Genomic DNA, 20,058 nt, shown 5'->3' on the forward strand with positions numbered 1-20,058 from the left:
GCAGAAAGGGTGAGGTTTGTATGCAGCCTGAGCTGAGGTCACCTGCAGATCGTGGATGCCTTCAGCTGAGCAACAGGTGTCTTTTTTTTCCAACAACTTGTAAAGCTATTAAAGACAAAGACAGTGATGTAACTTCTGGCTCAGAAAGTCTCCACCTGGTTGATTGCCAGAAGCTGGGAAATCTCACAGGAAGGATCACTGTGTGTTGCCTTGTTCTTCCCCCAAACAACAAATGGTCTTGGAGAAATGGTGTTAGACTGGACAGAGTTTCACTCTCTTCTGTGCTTAGGTATCTGCAGAGCTGGGGCAGGGAGCATGGCAATCCGCGGTGTTAGTGCTTGCCTTAAGGAACACCCTCTTTCAGGGATTAAGCACATTGGTTATTACTGTTCCCCAGAAGTAATAAATAAATAAATTAATTAACCCTCCAAATTAAATTAAAATAAAATGTTACACTCTTCCAATAGCAGTGGAAATCCCTCACTCATTTTGTCAGTTTTCTCCATCCCCTTCAGGCTCCTTCATCTCTCCAGGAGGAAACACAAGAGATTTTGGGGTTTTTTTTTGTTTTGTTTTTATTCCACCATTTACATTTTCTGTTTCTCCCTCAGATTTCCACTCCCTTGCTTGGGACACACATACACATTCTCTAAACAGGCGCACACAAATATCTATATATACAGTAAGGCACAATCACTCACATCCAGATGAGATACTCTGCTGAGAGAAGAAACAAGTCACAGTAAATAATTGCAGCCTGCCCTGGAATACAAGCTTTAACAAACATACTAAAATAGATTTGAAGGCAACAATACTCCACAACATGGCTCAAAAGGATGTGGGGGTCATGTTTACCAACAAGGCTGTTCTATAGATAACGGGCAACACTGCTGGCTCTCAACAAATGATACCTTAGTGCTCTCACCTGGAAAGAAGAAAGGCAGGGCATAGAACCATTTGTTTCCTTGTGATTTTAGTGCTGGTGAACAGAAAAGGGACATCCCTCAAAACCATGGGTGATGCTTTGTAATACTGCTGTATTTCAGATACAGACAGGCTATATTTCAGAGCCCAGTCAAGGATGGATGTGAGCTATGGTGTGAAAGGTGCCCATGCCTGTCCACAGGACAGGGACAACACAGGCTTCCTACACTGCTTAGCTTAATGTTTGCTAGGAGGGATTTTGTGAAAGATAATGAGGAGTTGTCAAGTTCTGTCTTTGGTCTCTGTAGCTACATCTATACTGCTAAATAATAGGTGGCTGGCAGAAGGTGTAAGCATTGGCCCTTAACCGTCCACACCACTTAACTGTTAGTTGACTCCTTGGTTTAGTTTTTCACAATTCTGGTTAGCTGTCTCCAAGGCAATATATATTATGTAGAGAGGGCTACACCTAAGCAGTGTGGCCCCTTAGCCTTGAGCTAGTGCTACTTTTTATTCAGTATTACAGATACAGCCTCAAACACTGCTGTCAGAAAAGTGGTCAGGTAACAGAGTCTGTTGTCTATTGTTTATTTTCCCCTACATAACTTACTTCTTATGAGCAGCAAATACTCTCTAGATGTAAAAGATTTTTGGCTCAACCACTGCTAGTCCCATGAATGAACTACTGTTCCAAGAGAGGGGGCAAATCACATACAATGCCAATCCTAAGTACTTGGAGGGACTTGCTAACTGTACTTTGCCAAATCATATTCAGTCAGGCCATATGGCTTGAAACTTGGCCATCTAAGACCTCTTCATTGACTTGCATAAAATTAATGAGTAAGCCAGAATGCCTTCTATCACAAATAGCACTAACTGGCCCCATGCAGGAAGTTTCAAAAGAGAATAAAAAAAATTGGATAGGGTCTGGAAATGAGAAGGACTGATGGACAAGTGGCCCTTCTAAATCAGGACTAGAGCACAGGGCTAGGTAAAGAAAACTTGCCCTATTGACCGATACAGCATATATTTTCTCTGGATCAAATCTGTTGGTTGTTACTTTCCACCAGTACTAAAACACCCCAAAGTTGAAGCACACAGAAAAATTGACTACAACGGCTGGGTGTTTCATACACAGATCATCCTGCTCAACCCCCACTCCAAATGGATTTTATGCTTTATAATCAGTTTTTAAAGAGTTTTCTCCATATTTAGGATTCACATTGTATGCCATACAGCATTTGTAGAGAAAACATGCTTTTTTTCCTGTTGTTAAAATGTTGTTTAATTAAATTTGAAAAAACAAAATTTTTCTAAAGAAGCTACTGAAAAGGCACTATACATACAAACATACATACATACAACACACAAACATATATGTGTGTGTGTGTATATAAGTGTGTGTGTATATAAGTGTGTGTGTGTGTATGTGTATATATATACATATATATGGGTCCTACACTGATGAACTTCATCTAAGACCAGTGCAGGGGAGAAGAAAATGACATTTTGGAGCTCAGCAGGAGTGAGGAACAGGGGGCCCAGAAGTGATGGTGGCAGTTGGGCCCAGCCAGGACACCATTTATCAGGTCTCTCATTTCCGGAATATCCCCTAAGAAAAGTCAGCCAGTAACTACATTTTGAACTCTGAAGTGATTATAAGCCAGTCTCTCACTCTGACTGTAACAGCAGATGATGGTGTGAGAGCAGAGGGCCAGCGACTGGTTACTCAGCTCTGGGATGCTTCTGAACCTCCGAGGATATTCATATTCTGCTCCTCTCCTGCCACAGACAGTTTTCCAGTAGCTTCCATGTTGATTGGGTTAGATGGCTCCTGTTCGTGCGTTGTCTCCTCTGTCCTGACTGGGTATGTCCTTTTGAGAAAGGAAAAGTAAAGAAATTATGAAAAATAATAACAGGTTTAAGTAAATACAAAGATGGGGAGTCTGTGACAGATATTGTACTCAGGAGTACTTTAGTAGTTGCCATGCTAGGAGGGAAAGGTGAGCTATATAGCCTGACCACCAGACTGCTTCCTTCAGTTCCTCCTTGCCAAACCAAGTAGGCGTTTGAAGAGGGGACAGGCAGTTGATGTGGAATGGGATCTCAAGCATTTTTAGCTATGTTGGGTATCAGTGGTTAGAGAATAAATAAGAAGCTAAAATAGAATAAGCTCAGCCTTAGACAGTGGAAGTCCTCTTTTATTTTAAGTGGTAGAGACCCATGCCTGCATAGTTCTAGGGCTGACTGTGAAACTGGTATGTGAGCAAACAGTTTTTGCTGGCAAAGCTAACAAATGGTTCGAAATGTTTCTTTAAATCAATCTGCCTGATAGGAGGAATACTTGTAGGAGTGTTTTTCTATATATAATATGTATACATGTGTGCATGTATATATACACATATATAGGATGTATATGTGTATATATATGTATACATATATATGTAGGGATGTGTGTAGAGATCGTATATCTAGTTTTTACAGGGGAAGAGTGCTTTTTGTTACAAATGTTTTCAAAACTAAGCATTTGAGCAGACTGCCAAGTCTCAGAAGGTATCTCTGTTTTCCATTTTATTGAAGCCAGAATCAGCAGTTTCTACTTCTAGCCAGTCCCCTCTCTGTAACACCAGCTTGGGGGGCTTTTTGGTTGTTTCATGTGCCCTTCCCTCAAGCCAATGCTGTCTGAGATTTGATATTCTTCATGAGTGGGGAGCAGCAGAAATGTTAGCATGCTCTGACATTTTCATTAGTAGGCAAAAACCTGTGGTATTTTAGGAGCCACCATCATGCAGATCTGTCTTACCTGTGCATCACAGTTGCTCTGTGCCCTGGTCCTGTGTGGGTTATGTTGAAGACTCACTGGTGATCTCCAAGTCTGCTGCTGCCTGCAGTGTCTCAGGTGCCAATGGTGTTTCTTCAGCGTCTGATGTTCCCTGTGTGTCTGTGCTCTCACTGGTCTCCTTCTTCTCTGTTTCTTCCTTCTCTTTGTCACCTTTTTCCTGTTCACAGGCACTGCCTTCCTCCCTTTCTCCCTGCGGACCCTTGAACACCTTCTCTTTCTTATCTCCAGAGGGAGGTTGGGCAGCATTCTCCTCCCCTGAGGCACAACTCACCTCCTGCTCTGTATCTCCTGCATTGTTCTTGCAAGGAGTCATTTCCTCTGCCTGTTTTTCTCCTTTTTCTTCATTTTCTGACCTACTGGATCCTCTCCTTGATGGAGGCTTCTCATCAGACCCTGACTGCTTTTTTAGTGCTTTGCTGCCTGTTTCTGCCTCCTCCACCTTGCCCTTGGGCCCAAACACCTCATCCCCATCTTCTCTGGCACCATTTTCTGGAGAGGAGATGTTGACCTCTAAGTCTTCCCCGTCTCCATATTCCGACAGAGATCTTCTGAATCTCCTGGAGGGAGGCCTACGCTTTATTGATCCTCGTGTCCGCACCTTGAATACAGGAAAAGCAGACATTGAAGAACACAAAGAGAGTAATACTTGAAAGTAGGAAAGTACAGCAGAGGAGAATACCACAGGAAACTTGATTGCTATGCTGGTTGATTCACTTTGCCTGCTCTGCTGCCCAGAGGCAGGCAGAAGAGAACTGCTTTACAGGATAAGCAACTCGCTAATACATTCCTCCTTCCCCACTGTAAAGCTGGTCTTTGTCTCAGTTTGATCCCAAGTTTGGATCATTGTCGCAGTTTAAACTGTGGCTCTCTATCCAAGTTAGACCGTAAGCCAAGGTTTTCCCATTCATTATGCTTTGGAATATGGTGGTTGAAGGAGTCCGCACAGCGACTGAGCATGGTAAATACGCGTTACAGCTCCTCTTTTAAGTGCCATGCAGTGGGGCTATATGGGCTCTCTAGTCTGTGGCTACGTAAGCCTCCTGTTCTACCTCATCCCCAAACGATAAGCAAGCTTTACCCTACTGTGTTGGAGAAACCCTCGCACATTACCTACCTTGTTATAGAATTGCAGCTGAGAGCCTTCTGGGGGTTGATCGAAGCTGACCGGTGTCTCGTTGGGTTCACTAGGTTGGGACTGGATGCCGGGGCTGCTAGGGGTGGAGGGAGGGGTGCTGAACGGAGAGACCATGACTTTGACACCCGGGCTTTTAGGAGATGCTCCCGGTAGCAGGGCAGCTGGAGCAAAAGCCAGATTGGCCTGCAAAGGAAAATACACATCGTCAGCATGTGACACCGGTGTGTAATACATTATTAGCCACACGGGGGAGCCCTTGCTCTCGCCACGAGGAATAGCACACCTCTCAGCTGTCGTAACCCACATAGCTTCTGGTTACGGGTCCCTCCTGGTGATACTGTCAACAAACAAACCCGGGCAGAGAAGTTATGACTAGACGTTTGCCCTTCCTCAACAGCTGGATCTCGGGACTTGGTCTTTTGTCATCCCGAGGCCTTTAGGGATTTTCCAGTGACCGAGCCAAGCCACTATCATCTACAGTAACTGAGCCAGGACAGAGCGTGAACAAACAGGCAGCAATCACTCGGAGATGTAAACCACCCCTACTTAAACGGACCTCTCATTTGCAGACCTGGTCTGCAGGTCTTTGGAATTATCCATGTGGTCATGAGGAGTGAGAAGATCATGGAAAGAAGCAAGTTTGTGATTAACTATGGCAAAGTGATTCCTTATCAACTCCTGCTGGCTTGTTACTAGGAAGCTCCCATAGGCAAATGTCCTTGGGTGCATTAAATGGGGACGCTGCTATGAATAGACTTATGTTGTGTCAGGGCGCTCAGGTGGCATTATGTTCAGTAGTGGCACATGCTGGCAGGAGAGGCAGCTGGCACTAGTAGGGCACTATGTCTAAGGGCTGTCAAGTGCTAAGCTGTCCTCACCAGCATGAATCAGGCACCACTGAGAGACACAGAAATGATCCTGGGTGTGTTTGTGTGTAACTTGAGGAATCAAGGCCAGGAAAACACAAAGCTTCTAGGCACTGGTAAGGGAGTGTTAGGCCCTAGAGAGCTGCTTCCCCACCACCACCATAATTTTAGCTGTCTGCTCAAGGCCAGCTCCCTGATACGATGAAAGTGTCTAAAGCTTTAGATCATTGTGAAGGAAGAGCTAGAAGAAGCCTCAGCCAGGATTTCTCTCCTCTTCTCTTGGGAGCTACACTTAAGCTGAGGCTCATGCCATTGATCCCCACCTGAGTTGCACTGCTTCCATGCCTGTTCCTGGCCATGTACCCTGCAGATCCAAACCCTGAGCCTGACCTGCAGACTGGCTTCCTGGCTTGACCTCAGATCTTCCTTCAGACTTGCCTGATGATCACTGTGCTATGTCTGACCCTGGTTACCATCACTAGACCTGCTCTGTCCTTCTTGTTTGTTTTTTGTTGGACTGGGCCCTTGTTGATGAGGCCACTTCTCTGCTTGCCTAACTGTCACTCTCAGCTCCCCTTCCTTTGCAGTTGCTCCACAGGAGAGAGAGCCATGACAAATGCCAATGAGTTTTAATTTGCTGGGACAACCATGTGGGCCCTTCCAGGACCTACCTGCAGCTTTTCAATCATGGGGGAGCTTTTCACCTTGACCTTGGGCATAGGGCAAGCATTTGGAGACGGCTTCTGCAAAAAGAAAATGAAACAGGAAAAGGCCACAGTAAAGCAGATGAGAGAAAGGAAATAACACTGAAGGCAGAATACTTAGAAGTTACAAGGAGAACATACTTGTAGGGGAGTAAATCAAGCCTCATATAGGATCTTAACACAAAGGCTTGATCTCTTCTTTTCTAACCCTGCTCTTCTCATCTGATCTAGCCATCCTAGGGCTCTACATATATGTATCCTTCTTGAGGGAGAAAAGGTGATTGCTTTTTGCCTGAATTATCGGAGTTTGGTGGTGTGTAATGGCTCTGCTGCTATTTGACCTTTGGTAAGGTGTTTAGTCTATGACAAAGTTTTCCCTGACATTATTTGAGGACTAGGCATGTTAAAATTCTGCCTGTCAAAGGATATGAGGCCTTAATGTTGGTAAACATTAGGAACTTTTTGTGATGAAAAAGGGCTTTCTGCTAGCACTTAGCTAACAGGGCTAATGGGCATCCAATTAATTTGGACAGGAAAGGCCAAGTGACCGGAAAGGTAGAGCTATGAAAGGCTGAAAACAGCTTGAGAAAGAAGATTGTTGCTTTGAAGAGGGGCATGTTGCTCCTTTGAGATCCAAAGGAAAAGGAAGGAATCTAAGACTGTACACCTTTGCTATGTTCCTTTGGCTTGGAGGCAGCAAGTGGCTGTAGCTATCAGGTTTGCTGCTGCATGACTAATGTCTTATATTGCACAGCCTGATCACTGTACTGCCTCTAAGTCTGAGTCAGAATAGTCTGCAGAGAAGAGAGACCTTGTCCTTCTATTAAATTAACACTTACTTGTTCATCGTTATGGCTTGTCTCTGTCTTGTGGGAATAGAGTGGAAGGGAGCATGGTGGTTTCCTCCGAGTTGGCTTATGTGGTGGTACCTAAGAGAAAAAAACAACCAGCTCAGCAGTGGGGAAATCATATTTTTAAAGGAAGTGAAATTCAAGCACCAAACAACATGCTCTGTAAGTGACTTGCTTAGATGGCAAGACCCAGCTCGCCTAAAGAAAACATCCAAAGGCAGCATTTAATATTAGCATATGAGCAGGTGGCTGTCATGCCTGGTGTGCTTACAGCATCCCTAGCCCAGTCCTAGTGTTAGAAAAACAGTCTTCATCCTTTCCCCCCGCATGAATCACAAGACTTAAGGCTCTGGTCAAAGCATGCTCTCCTAAGCTGTGGAAGGTGGAGAAACCTTCCAAGAAGCTTCATCTCCAAAGCATCCTGCTGGAAACTCCCTCACAGTGGAATAGCTTCTTATTGTTCTGTTTCCTGTCTTATTACCAGGATTCCTTTTCAATGAGTCTCAGCTTCCTACCTGAATCATGATCTTGCTATTCTACATCTGAATTATTTTAGAGGCCAGAAGGGGCATTCTGGCCTTTTTTTTTTTTTTTTTTTTTTTTTTTTTTTTTTTTTTTTTGCATTGTCTACAGTCACACTGATTATTCTCTGATGAGGAAGAGGAGCTCACAGAGACAAGGCCTCAGCTGTGATATTTAATTTAACTAAGAAAGAAATTTGCCAGGGAAGAAAGAACTTAATTGCAGGGAAACTTAACTGCAGGGACATTCATTTTGAATGTCCTCAGGCTCCGAGATATACAGAGTTCTCTCTGGGAAGGAAGAGCTACATAGCACAGCTCCTGTAGAGTTGCTCCTTCTTACCTATTGGTTTGGTCTTGAAGATGAAACCTTTCTACTTTTATGCCATGCTCATTGCCTCTGCCAAGCTGTTAACACACCTTTTGTGTGTTAACACACAAAATATATGAAGAGTACTGTGGATATTGGATAGTATCCATATGATAATATTTGGATAATTTTTTTACCTTCTTACAGGCAAGAGATATGAAAAGTTGGATCATGGCATCTTTGGCCTCTGTAGAGTTGACTGTCTCAGAAGACCAGTATCTGATGTCATTTAACTGCTGGTGGTGCTGCACCCAGCCATGGCAATGCTGCATCTCTAAGCAGCCATGGGCAGTCTTGCTCTTTCCCTTGCATCACACTAGGTACCAATAATATCATGTCTTACTGAATTTTGCAACCAGGCAATGCTGTGTTGGGCCTCGGTGATGTGTGAGAGGTTTCCTGGTTGATAGGTTCCCCTTTCCTGGAAAGGTTTGAAGACCATCTAGTCAGCCATTAATCGGAACTCAAGAGGGTGAGGAAGTGACAGATGGCTTGAAGAGAAAAGACAAGAAATTTTGTCCTCCTCAGTCCTTGGAGAAATTGACTTTTCTGTCATTGTGGGGCCTCTCCATGCTGCCTTGGCTTGGGAACAGCAGAGGTCTGCAGATAATACTAAGAGAGGTCTGGGAACTTGCTGCCTTCTTAGAGTGAAGGACTTAGCACAATTAAATCCCATACCTCAAAAAGAGGAAATGACTCTGGGACAGATGGATTAGTGCACTGGTGACTAGAGAAAAAACAATGCTTGAGAAGAGGTTGGTTATTCACATCCTGGTGCCTGGCTATGAGAGTGTTAACCTATGATAAATGGCTGCATTCCAGTCCTGCAGGCCAGAGGTCACACTGCATGAAGCCAAAGCTGAAGATAGGATGGGTGACAGGGTGGATTCCCTTAGGCCCAGCAGGGACAATGCTGAAATCAGCTAAGCACCAAAAGGAAGCAGTTTAAAAGGGTACTAGCTGACAGATGAGGGCTGTCACTAAGCATTTATGCTACTAAAAAGTGTGTAATAAAAGCAGAGACTGTCCCAGAAAGTCAATCTCCATCCATAAATACTTTATCTTTCCTTACTACCTAAGAGAGGAATTCAAATGTTTTGCTTATCTGGTGCAAGACAGCTTGTGAGGTGAATGTTTGGCATGGTAGACTTTCAATAGAATAAAATTTCAGCATGACAGAGATAGGCACAATCTGAAATGCTGACACTGGAAAGAGGTTATTAGAGCAAATAAAGAGACAGCTTTCTGTCTCAGCGCCATACAGCTATCTGAGGGAAACCTTCTCCTTTGGTGAACAAGGTACTGGTGACCTGCTACTAAGATGCTTAGTGGCTTCTAAATTGCATAATATGTTGTTTGCCTGCTTTTTCCATAGTTCAGGAATTCGCTATTTTATTATTCATTTTCACCCTCTACCCCTACATACATGTCCCAGATTGTACATGCTGTCTGCTACTACTAGGGAATATGTGTGTATCCTACTAGGTTTTACAATGTCTCGGTTACAGCATTTAGTTCCCCTGAAGCATCGCTCTACCAAAATATATGCACAAATCTGCAATGCATGGAAGATACTGTCATAGCTTGCACCACACTAGGAGTCAAATCCTTTGTGAATATTCAAAATTAAAGTGGATTTATGCTTAAATCACCCAGGCTCTAACTTCTGGATGCAGGGGTGACTGCCCCATTTACCATTTCTTTTACATACTGGTGGCTGCAGAGCTCCTTACCTCTTTTGCAGTGATACTGGCTGCTTGCTCTTTGAATTTCCCTGCTAGCTGAGCCACTGACAGTGTTGCCGAGTTGTCTACCTCTGAATTGGTTCCTGTTGGCCTGTTCTGACAAATCAGGAATAAGTTGTTATGAGCAAAAGCTGGAAAAAAGGAAGGAGGCTAGAGAGGAGCCTGTGTATGTGTTACAAAGTTCAGAATAAGCAAGGACCAAACCAGAGTTTCTCATATCTGGTAACAGTCTCCTCATTTGAGAACAAAAGGTTTGGGAACACAAGACCTAACAGCATTTTCAAGTATCTGAAGCTCTCAAAGGAATCTCAGAAAATTAATTAATGCAGAGTCTTTCACCACTAGATGAAGATCATATAGCCATTCTTTTTCCACTGGAAACAAATGAAATATTTCCAATAAATGTCTGCTCCTCATCTTTTGCTAGCAGCAAGTAGGTGGAATTGAGCAATAAAAACCATTCCCATGCACTTTCTCAATCCTCACACTTATTGCTGTCCTGGTCACAACTGCCCTTCCTTTTCCAGTGGTTTTGCTGCATGAAGCCATTCCCTGTCCTTGCAGGAAATTGACATCTGCTTGGAGATAAGCCATGCTGTACAGCCTTTTTGGCAGTGAAATACTGGGGAGGGGGAAAATACTAGGCCTGAGAGAAGCTACCCCTCTAATATGTTGAAAACATGTTGAGAAGAAGGAGGATTGTTGGAGACTGGAAGCACAGCTCTTCCCACAGCACACAGCTCTGGTCACCCCACATTTGCTTTGTTTTCTTTGCTATATGTGTATCAAGCAATATGAGTAGAAAGCCTTAAAATCAAAGTTCATGAAAGGAAACCTTTGTTCTTTATCTCTACTATTTGATACTAGTGAAGACCAAACCAGAAGAACTATGAATAATGAATCAACGATCCTTGTTTTGTTACAGGCTGAGACCTCAAAACAACGAACCCTCAGAAAGGAACCTTATACCTCTGATCCCTATACCATCTTCATTATCGTATGACCAGCACCACATTTCTTATTCCTCTCCCTCCATACCCTTCTGTTTCTCAGCCAGAAAGTTTCACCAAAGGCCGTTGCTAGAGGAGAGCATTTCTGTTTCTCCAAGGGCTCCACCAGTGCCCGTCCTTCTTTCATGCTGCTCTGCCTAGAAGAAACATGGTGTCTAGCTAGCAGAACCCATCCTTTAGCATTGCTGGAGGTGAAGGGCCTTCAAAACAAGCTGGCCAACATATGGGTCATTTCTTTTGGGCCACCATACTACAGGGGCTAAAGAGGTAGGTATGGAAACTTGAAATCATGTTGAAGGAGTGATTTGTTGGCACCTAGTTTCTAGATTAGAAGTTAATAGAGGAGATTACACTAAAAAGCAGCCCAAGTCATAGTATAGCTTGGAGCAATTTCTAGTCTGAAATAGCTGATATAGAACAATAAGGCTAAGGTGAATTTCTGAGTACCCTTTCCCTTCCTCAGGAAGCTGTAGCTCCCAAAGAATGCCATCTTCCTTCTCCTAGTCCCACAAGCCCTTCATAGGTATCTGGTTCCAGGGTCCTAACTACATCTGTCTTTCTTTGATCAGCTTGCTTGCATCCAGCCATGAAAGCTGTATCAAACTCTCTCTTTCTGGTGAACTTCTAGTACCTTTCCCACCATCTTTTCAGCCTTCATTACAATACTTAAAGGCAGGGGGAACGGCAGATAAGGCAAAGGGAAGAAACAGTGAAGTAAACAGATCTGCAGGGCAACTTGCTGCACATGAAAAATGACAGCTGGGCTGAGTGGAGAGGGAGACGTTCCCCTGCTGCAGGCTAGCTCTGTGTGATGAAGGAAGAGCAGGCTGGAAATAGGAGGGAGCGAAGGAGAAACCTGAGTAAGGGAGGATGAGTTGGGAGGCTTGGCTCTGCCATACCAGAACCCAGAATATCTGGACATAACAGAAGTGACGCCTGAACTCGGGGCTCGGTACAAGCTGAAGAGCTGCAGGTGTGCAGTGTCTGAGGAGGAATGGTTGCCTCCCCTATAACCTCCTTTAGTCTAGAGCTTCTTTCACACCCGTCTGCCTTAACACAGAAAAGACAGAGCACTTCCTCTTGGCCTCTGACCTCTTGTTTTGGGCTTGGGAATTTATTTATTTATTTATTTATTATTTATTTTGAGCTGCAGTCTGGAAACATAGCTCCCTTTCTGTGAATTTGATCAAAGCTCTGAGGCTGGAAAGGTTCCATGCATTTTTCGTTCTGCTGGGACAAGGCCTTGCCATACGGCTCTCATGAGTGTGCAACTTGCCGCAGGCACACAGGAAGCCATGGACATGCCATTCTAAGATTAGAACAAGTAGCCCATGGACTGTGTCCTCCAGAAACTGCCAGCTGCAGACTGTCTGATTACATTATGCGTTTTGCAACAGGAAAAGTCGCTTCTTGGATCCTTTCTGGCAATTATACTGCAATCCTGTATCCAGCTCTTTCTACGGCTTCATTTTTTCTCAGCTGATGTGCCAGGCTGCATGCCTTCTAGTCAACAAAGTTCACTATATTGGGGCACTGAGATGCAGAAAGTTCCCTTCCTCAACAAGTGCAAAAACAAGAGTACTTTCCCTTTTCTTCCTGAGATGGGACTAGCAGTCACCCTCCTGCTCGAAGGAAGGTGGGAAGCCTCCCTTTCTCACTCTCCCTTCAGAGATGTAGCAGCCCTCAGCGTCTTCCACCTCTAAGACACATCTGCACCTCTCACTCTAGAGCTGGAGTGCTGGATCTCTCCTGTCCCATGGCGTTAATGCTTTGTGTCCCACTCCCGATAAGATTTCCAGTCTTGGTGACGTACCACAACACTTTTCAGAATGATGAAGAGAGCACTTCTGCTCTTGTTTAGCAAAGAAGTTAAGATTACTCAGACCCAAATTTTGTCCTCTTTGCAGCGCACTGCAGATTCTTCTGCTTTTCAGAAAAGAAATGTAGTTAGCCTGGATGGGCTAAAAATAGAAAGCTAACATAGAACTCCATCAGTAACCTGGTGCCTGCTACTCTGAGGTCTTTCACTCATCCATTAAAAAAAAGTATCTAAACTTTTTTCTAAAAATGTCAGATAGAGCAGCAAAACCGGAATTAAATTGTATTGTCTGTGCAAGCATGATACTGTCGACAAAAGTGGAAGTGCAACTAACGAGTTCTCTGTTTCATTTTCCTCTTGCAAAAAAGTTTATAAAACTGAGGAAATCTGAAAATGTTTTTCAACCCTATTTTTCTTCATCTGCTCTTCAAACTAAACGTAGTCTCTTTGATCTTTGATCTTAGACCCTTTGATTGACAGTGTTGGAGAAGAAAATTCTGCTTTTATTCATTGATCAAGTACAGTCATGGCAATTCAAGCTCCCCACCAAAGCCCGTGCTTCCTTTTCCTTTGGAGTCCTTGACTCTGCTATACTTTCCACGCGTCTCTGATCCTGCAGCAATTGCCTAAAAAGTGGCATTGCTTTTGGCATGAATACATATCCCTGCCTCTCTCACAGGCTGCCTGGCAGAAACACTGTTAGGGCCCCTGCAGAAATGTCACAGTTGGTCCCTGCTGTGTCTGGCAAGGCAGATGGGAAAATTTTGAGCTGAGATGCCTGGATGTAGCAGCACAGGTAGCTGTGGCTAGCACAATCCCAACTTCATTGGCAATTTCCTGTGCCAGAAGACATTAGGGCTAATAAGGCTGTGAGAGTAACAATGTCTTGCAGAGGGCTGAGCAGACCCCTCAGGACAGCAATGTCATAAGCTGGCTGAAGGATATTTGCTGATTCTCCTGCTAGAGCCTGTGTAGCCATCAGGGGCACCAGGGCAAAGAAGGTGCATGTTAAATACAAACAGCAATGACGTCCAGAGACCGAAAAGTTTCTGTGTGAATAACATTTGTGTATTCACACAAAAAACTTTTTTTAAAGATTGTGGATTTAACCTACAGGGGGGATTACCACAGGAGACAACAAGATTCTTATGAAATCAAAATTACAGAGAATCCAGGGAAAAAAATGGAAAGCCAGGTAGGGAATGAATTTGAATCTCCTGCTGTAACTGGCACAAAACTGCCTCCAATAGCCCTCTGCTAGCAGTTTTGGTCATCACCTTTGTGATTAAAAGCTATCGTGACTCCATCTCAGGGGATTCATATCCTACCAGTTTTGTTCATCTTCTTGACATTGTCCTAAATATGCCGCCTGAAGCGCTAGCCTAAAAGTGTACCAGTGGGGGTTGGAAGCACATATTGGATGAGAATCTGGGTTTGGACTGGTTCCTTTGGCTTGGCTGATGAAAAGAGCAGAGGTCTATTAGCTGCCATTCAGTGAAGTGTTTTGGTTTAAGCAACACTTAAATACCTGCTGAATGACAACAGAGATTTGTACTGCACTGCTCTCCCTTCCTCTCCCCTGAATCCTCTGACTTGCTTGTTTTTGCAGTTAGCATATTTTGGCCACAAGGACCACCTTTTATCTGAGAATATAGCCCTTTGCAGCTCTTTGCTAGGCTTGGGTATTTAGTGGCTGTGAAGTCAGTAACTATTCCATGACTGTTTGTGTTGTTCCTATTCATTTTCCACCCTCATTTTTATGCAGCTGTATCTGAACCTGTTTTTGTGGCCACTTCCTGATCTTCACTTCCCTCCCTTGCTTCTGAAGAGCCTCACCATTTTCCTCACAGGCGCTTCTCACACCAGTCCGTAGTGTCAACCTGCTTTCTGTGCCCTGTGCTTGCACAAGCACTGTTACGCCTCCCTGCAACTCCCATAGTGTTTTTCATCACCACACATATGATCTCCCTGAGAAAATGCAAATGTGGCAAAAATAATGAAAAATACAGTGTGCCAGCAACAGACACAGTAAGGCACAGGAGGCTTGGGCTAGTCTTCTGTTTACAGAAATAGGATCCTGAAATACTGATCGTCAGATCCCAGCTCTCCATGCTGAAAACAAGAGAGGATCAATGCTTTCAGGGCAGACTTTCCTAAGATCCTGGTTCTGGCAGAAAGACAGTTTATGTTTTCAGCTGTTCACTCTCCCTTGACCTTTCGTTTCCCCTTACCCCCTTCTCTTGTGCACTAAACTAAATCACTGAAATGGTCTAGGCTAAAAATACATCCCTCACCTCTTTACAAGGTTATTTTTAACCAGGATCATTTCAGTAATCCAGTTGACAGCACAGCCCTAGGAGCACTTGCACTGCCATAGCAGGTGGGGGAGGGATGGCAGGAACAAACTGCAGCTAATGGATGACAACTTCTCTTTAACCAGTTTGGCTGAAGATGCCAGAATCTAAAAAAAATGATGTCCTTGCATGTCCTCCTGCTCAGAGGGTTGATGTTACAGAGAATAATATTTTTACATGCCTACTGGTAAAGGCTGTTCTAGTCTGCTGTGTCAGTATTTCCCTCCACAATGTGTTGCCTTCTGTCCAAGCTATGGCTGAGCGCAGGCAGTGAACCCACAGAGTGCCTGCGAGGGATCCCAGAGAGCATGTTATTAGCAGCTGAGTGATCTGGAAGAAGTCCACAGTAAAAATTTGCAAATATTGTGGCGGAGGTCTCCAGCAGCTCCCCCTTGAACAGCAGCTATCACGTGCTGCCGCTGGGGAGAGGGTTTTCCAGGGCATGTGGCAGAGCTTGCTCTGAAGTTGAGCCCCGGCTGTGGCACTGGCACCTCTCCGGCAGACACAGACCCTGGCCCTGCTCCACTCAGAGTTGGCTGACAACATGCTAACATAAATTTCACTTTCTTTCAGGAAATTTTCTGCCTATCCCTCCTGCCCACTGGTGAACCAGGTATCTGATTTTAAGAGGTGTGGTTTCGTTCACAGGGGAATGGAAGTGGTTTTGGTTGTTTTTGTGTGACCACGGTGCTGGTTTAAGCTGCTGCCATCTTCACCCTCCCTCAGCTGTGCTTACAAAATTGTTTGCCGGACTGTGCCATGAACCAGGCTGGGGAAGTAATTCAGACTAAAAATAACCCAGCCAATAAAAGGTTTTTCTTAATGCAGGACAGTTCCCTGAGGTGGATCACCATGCCATCTTTCAAAGAGCTGCACTGGCATGATGGAGGGTGTAATGTGGGCATAGGCACTGCTAGAGCTCATGGTATGGCTGGAAGGGCAGCTCTATAGCTCTGGTACCTGCTCAGCTAAGGAAGGGATGGAGGAGGCATCTGCGGGGAGGAAACTACTTAAGACAGTTTTGCTGCCAAGGTAAACATCATCACCCTCTGCCTGGAGTCCACCAAAAAGCACTGGAAAGCTGTGCTGTGCTTGCCTTTGAAGTGCCTATGCTCACCAAGAAGCTCAAACTCAGAACTTCCTGCAAAGCAAGAAACTGACAAAGCAAAGCAGCACTCCTAAGGCGAACGACATGCTTTCTGGGCAAAGGCTTTCCAGACACTACACAGACCCTTCTCATTTTTCACTAAAGTAGCTGCAGGATTTAGGGAGTCTTAGGCTTTGTCTGCATGCGAAAGCTTATGCCATGTACACTGGATAACTATCTTAGCTTGCACAGCGACCAGAATCTGATAAATGTGCCTTTTTTTTAATGCAATTCAACTCTTTCACAATAGGTACAGCTGAAAAAAGCCATTCTCAAGCTTCTCAAGTACCTGCTTCTGTCACAGGAGACAAGATTTGAGAGTGCTGTTTTAAGTTGTCATGAGGAGTGTGTCTTCCCACAGGGCTCCACAGGGTGGGAGGTAGGTGAACATTTCTTCTCACTGCAGGGAGGTGTTGTAGCCTCCCTCTTGAAAAAATCCCCTGGCATGCAGGGTGTTTGCTGAAGCAGAGATGTCCTTCTTGCTTGCAGATCAAGCAAAGACAAAGTGATGACAGTGCTAGGTCCTCCCATACTGCCCCGCCAATTTGGGGTGTCCGTATCTACAGGCAAGAGCTAATTCCTTCTCCCTGACCAATCTTCTGTTCATCTGCAGAGGCCAGTTAGAGGCAAGAAGGCCACTGAATGGTCACAAGGTACAGCATCTCTGGTACAGTTACTGTCTGGAGAGAATTTGACCTATGCTCTGGAGAAGGCATCAGAAAGCATTTGGTCATGAGCAGCCAAACACTGTATGTGAGACAAATCCCATGTGGTTAAAGGCCATAACAATATTCAACAATGTGAAACATAATAGTAATGTGTCTGCATGAAATGAAATAATGGATTTTTTCCATCAGATACGAGGATCCTTCATCCCTATTCTACATATAAATGTCCAAAGAGGCCACTTCACCAAACAATCCTTTTCTAGTCTTGGTAAATTTATTGTTCAAGGAAGAGGTTCTAAAGGAAACTGTTCTCTTAAAGCAGAGAATAGTGCAGAACTGACAAGCTTACATTCACCTGGGAAAATCTGCTCAACGGCAGGAAATAGATAACTGAATTTTCATCTCTGATCTCTTGTTACAGGCACCAGCTATTTCTGCTGCCATGTTTTTTAAGTGCAGATTAGATTAGATGGGCAGCTGTATAGAACTCCTCTTTAAATGAACTGAAATAAAGTTTAAGATTTTTTTTTTAGTTAGGTTTGGATGCGAGTTATCCATTCATCCACAAAAATCTCTCTCCTATGTAGTTTGTGTGGGTTTGCATTTTTCATTCAAAGCCATTTCTCTGTGTTTCCCATTTAGATCAATCCCTATTTGTACCCTCATGCCAACATAATCTGAGCTAATTTGTTTGTCTGTGTGTATGTGAGTACATCAGTAGCATCCAAATCATATCGAAAATGGAACATTGTTAGGACTGAAAAAGGAGAAATAAGTTAGAGGGGGAGATTTAGAACAAAGCTCCCCCAAAAGGAGCAAAGGCAGGAGAGTGGGAAAATAACTGAATCACAGCACAAGGAATTGGCAGCAAAAATCAGTGGAGGCTACGCACAATATGAGCCTGTTAATTCTTCTCATTATCCACGAAAGCATCACCAAAGGCTGAGCACAGATTACCCAGGAAGTGGGTGGGCTTATGCTTGCTCTAGTCTGTTTTTCACATCCCTAGAAGGAAATCTCAGGGTGCCTGTTCCGCCTAGAGCTCAGCAGTCTGCTGGGCCCCCGGCTCAAGAGGCAATACGTTCCAAAATGTAAACTTTGAGTAAACAAACCTCTTCTTGCTACGCTGACCCCTCTTCATCCCAACGAAGCATCTTTCTTCCTGTCTCTCTCTCTACACTTCTTCACAAATCATTCCCATTGGAGACCTTCCAGCTCTCTGTTTCAGGAGGGATTTATGTGGTTTATTTATTCCCTTGGCTTCTTATCTGGTAATGAAGCTGCTCCTGGTCTGGTTGCAGTAAATTTTAACTACTGGCAGAAGCCCTGGCTAGAAGTGGCTGCAGTGATACCTCATAGCCAGTTCCTGGTCTATCGTATCAAAGTAGCACATAGTACTGTGGGATTTAGGTCCAAGACTTTTATCTGCATTTCCTACCATTCATTCTTCGCTTATGGAATAGGAGCTACAATAATGGTGCTGGGCTTCACCAGAGCAGAAGCTGCTGTGTGAGCCTTTTCTGCACCTACCTCTGGTGGGGCTGTGTGAACTTTGCATACTAGAGCTTTAATTACAGTTGTTTTCCAGGCAAGGACAAGACTAGAATACTTTGTAGATCATTCAGGTGTATCCTAAATGTTGAAAAAGAAATATTACTTTTCTAATTCTCTCTTTCTGTTTCATTTTCTTTGAGCAAGCTTCAGCAGAAGCTGCATATCTCCCTTTCATGTGCCAGATCAGCATTTTGTGATCTTTAAGAATGTTGGAATCATGGAGTCTTCATCCTTTTCCTCCAAGTTGGGATCAGATGGCTGAGCAAAAAGGAATAGCTGGCCTCAGACTACTGCAGGTCCTCCACTAGCAGGAGGCAGAAGTGAAACACAAAAACAAGTTGAGGAAATAAAGTAAGATTGTACTTGAGGTACAAAACATTGTATTTGAAGTACAAAAGAAAAGAAGGATTCCAAGAAAATTCCAGGGCTCATATCAGGACATACAATCCAGCTGCAAAAGAATCTAAGGGCATTGTGGTGCATAACGATGATTCAGGCACTTTGTAAAATCCTTGGCTGTTATTTGCCAGGCCTGGCATTTTAAAGGTAGTGTGATCACTGTTCTGGTTTGACTTCCAAAAAAAGAAATTAGTGAAAAACCTCTATCCATCTCACATGAGCATGCATGCAACAGTGCAGAATCATTGCACTACTAGGAGAAAGCTTTTTCCACATTAAAGTCAAGTAACCTCCAGGTCTGATGGACATCACATGTAACAGATTAATCTTGCAGTTCCAGGGAGGAAATCTGTGGCCCTCTGGAATATGCTGTTAGTGTCAGAATATGGGCTCCAGATTTCTGAGTGCTCTGAACAGGAAAGGACCTCAGATTAGATCTGAGATCAGAGCTCCTGGGCCCTGAAGACAGGTTAAAGACTCTTCTGACTCAGGCTCACATCTCTTCTGCATGCATATCTCTAGACTTTTACCCGGCTGTAGATTCTGGTTTCCTTCAGATAGGTGAATACTCACTAATTAAGAGGTATCAAAAATATAGAAACATATTAGCCACAACAGTTTTGGAGACAGGCAGGAGGAGGTAAGGATTCCTGATTATACATGCTACCTTCAAGATCAGTCATCATTTTTCCTGACCAATGTTCTCTAGCAGCTTTCTTCAGTTTCAGTCTTAATGCAAGCAAGAGCTATCACAAACAGCTCTAATAAAGATTTGACTAGAACCACTGAAATGCATGTCACAAATATCAGGCCTCTTATATTCTTTTTCTAATGTTTTCAGCTGACAGCAAGTTTCTTGCCTGAGTGTAAAAAATCACTGCAGGACCATCTCTTGATGTCTGCGAATAAGCTAGCCACAAAACAACTCGGACAAGTACAACATCTGTCCTCAGAAATGGTACACAAGTCAACACTTATCTCTCCATGGATGACTGAACACAGTATGTGTGCCTGAACTCAAATGCAAGGGTCTTGCATAGCCATAATGCTGGTGATAAAGAGGAAGGCACTTTATAACATGAAGCAGAATAGTATGAAGCATGCTGACTTCAAAGGAGGGTTGCATGTTTATTTGTTTTAAGAAAAAGA

At 43.9% G+C, this 20,058-nt stretch overlaps 1 protein-coding gene across 3 annotated transcripts in view; it reads right to left on the reverse strand.

Annotated features, from left to right (window-relative positions):
• Positions 1-562: 562 nt before the first annotated feature.
• RCSD1 (RCSD domain containing 1) overlaps positions 563-20,058 on the reverse strand; it is a 35,272-nt gene continuing 15,776 nt past the window's right edge. For 2 of the 3 annotated variants that reach the window (XM_062597249.1, XM_062597240.1), the window contains 5 exons: positions 7,311-7,400; positions 6,439-6,510; positions 4,881-5,084; positions 3,728-4,364; positions 563-2,798 (listed from right to left, as the gene is read on the reverse strand). In XM_062597249.1, the coding sequence (XP_062453233.1) occupies positions 3,768-4,364; positions 4,881-5,084; positions 6,439-6,510; positions 7,311-7,400 (963 nt within the window). In that variant the 3' untranslated portion in view covers positions 563-2,798; positions 3,728-3,767. Of the gene's footprint in view, positions 2,799-3,727; positions 4,365-4,880; positions 5,085-6,438; positions 6,511-7,310; positions 7,401-9,946; positions 10,055-20,058 lie in introns of all 3 variants that reach the window. The other variant, XM_062597231.1, reaches the window with a different exon arrangement.

This window comes from Rhea pennata, chromosome 1 (assembly GCF_028389875.1).
Source record: "Rhea pennata isolate bPtePen1 chromosome 1, bPtePen1.pri, whole genome shotgun sequence".
In the NCBI taxonomy this organism is placed as follows: domain Eukaryota; kingdom Metazoa; phylum Chordata; class Aves; order Rheiformes; family Rheidae; genus Rhea; species Rhea pennata.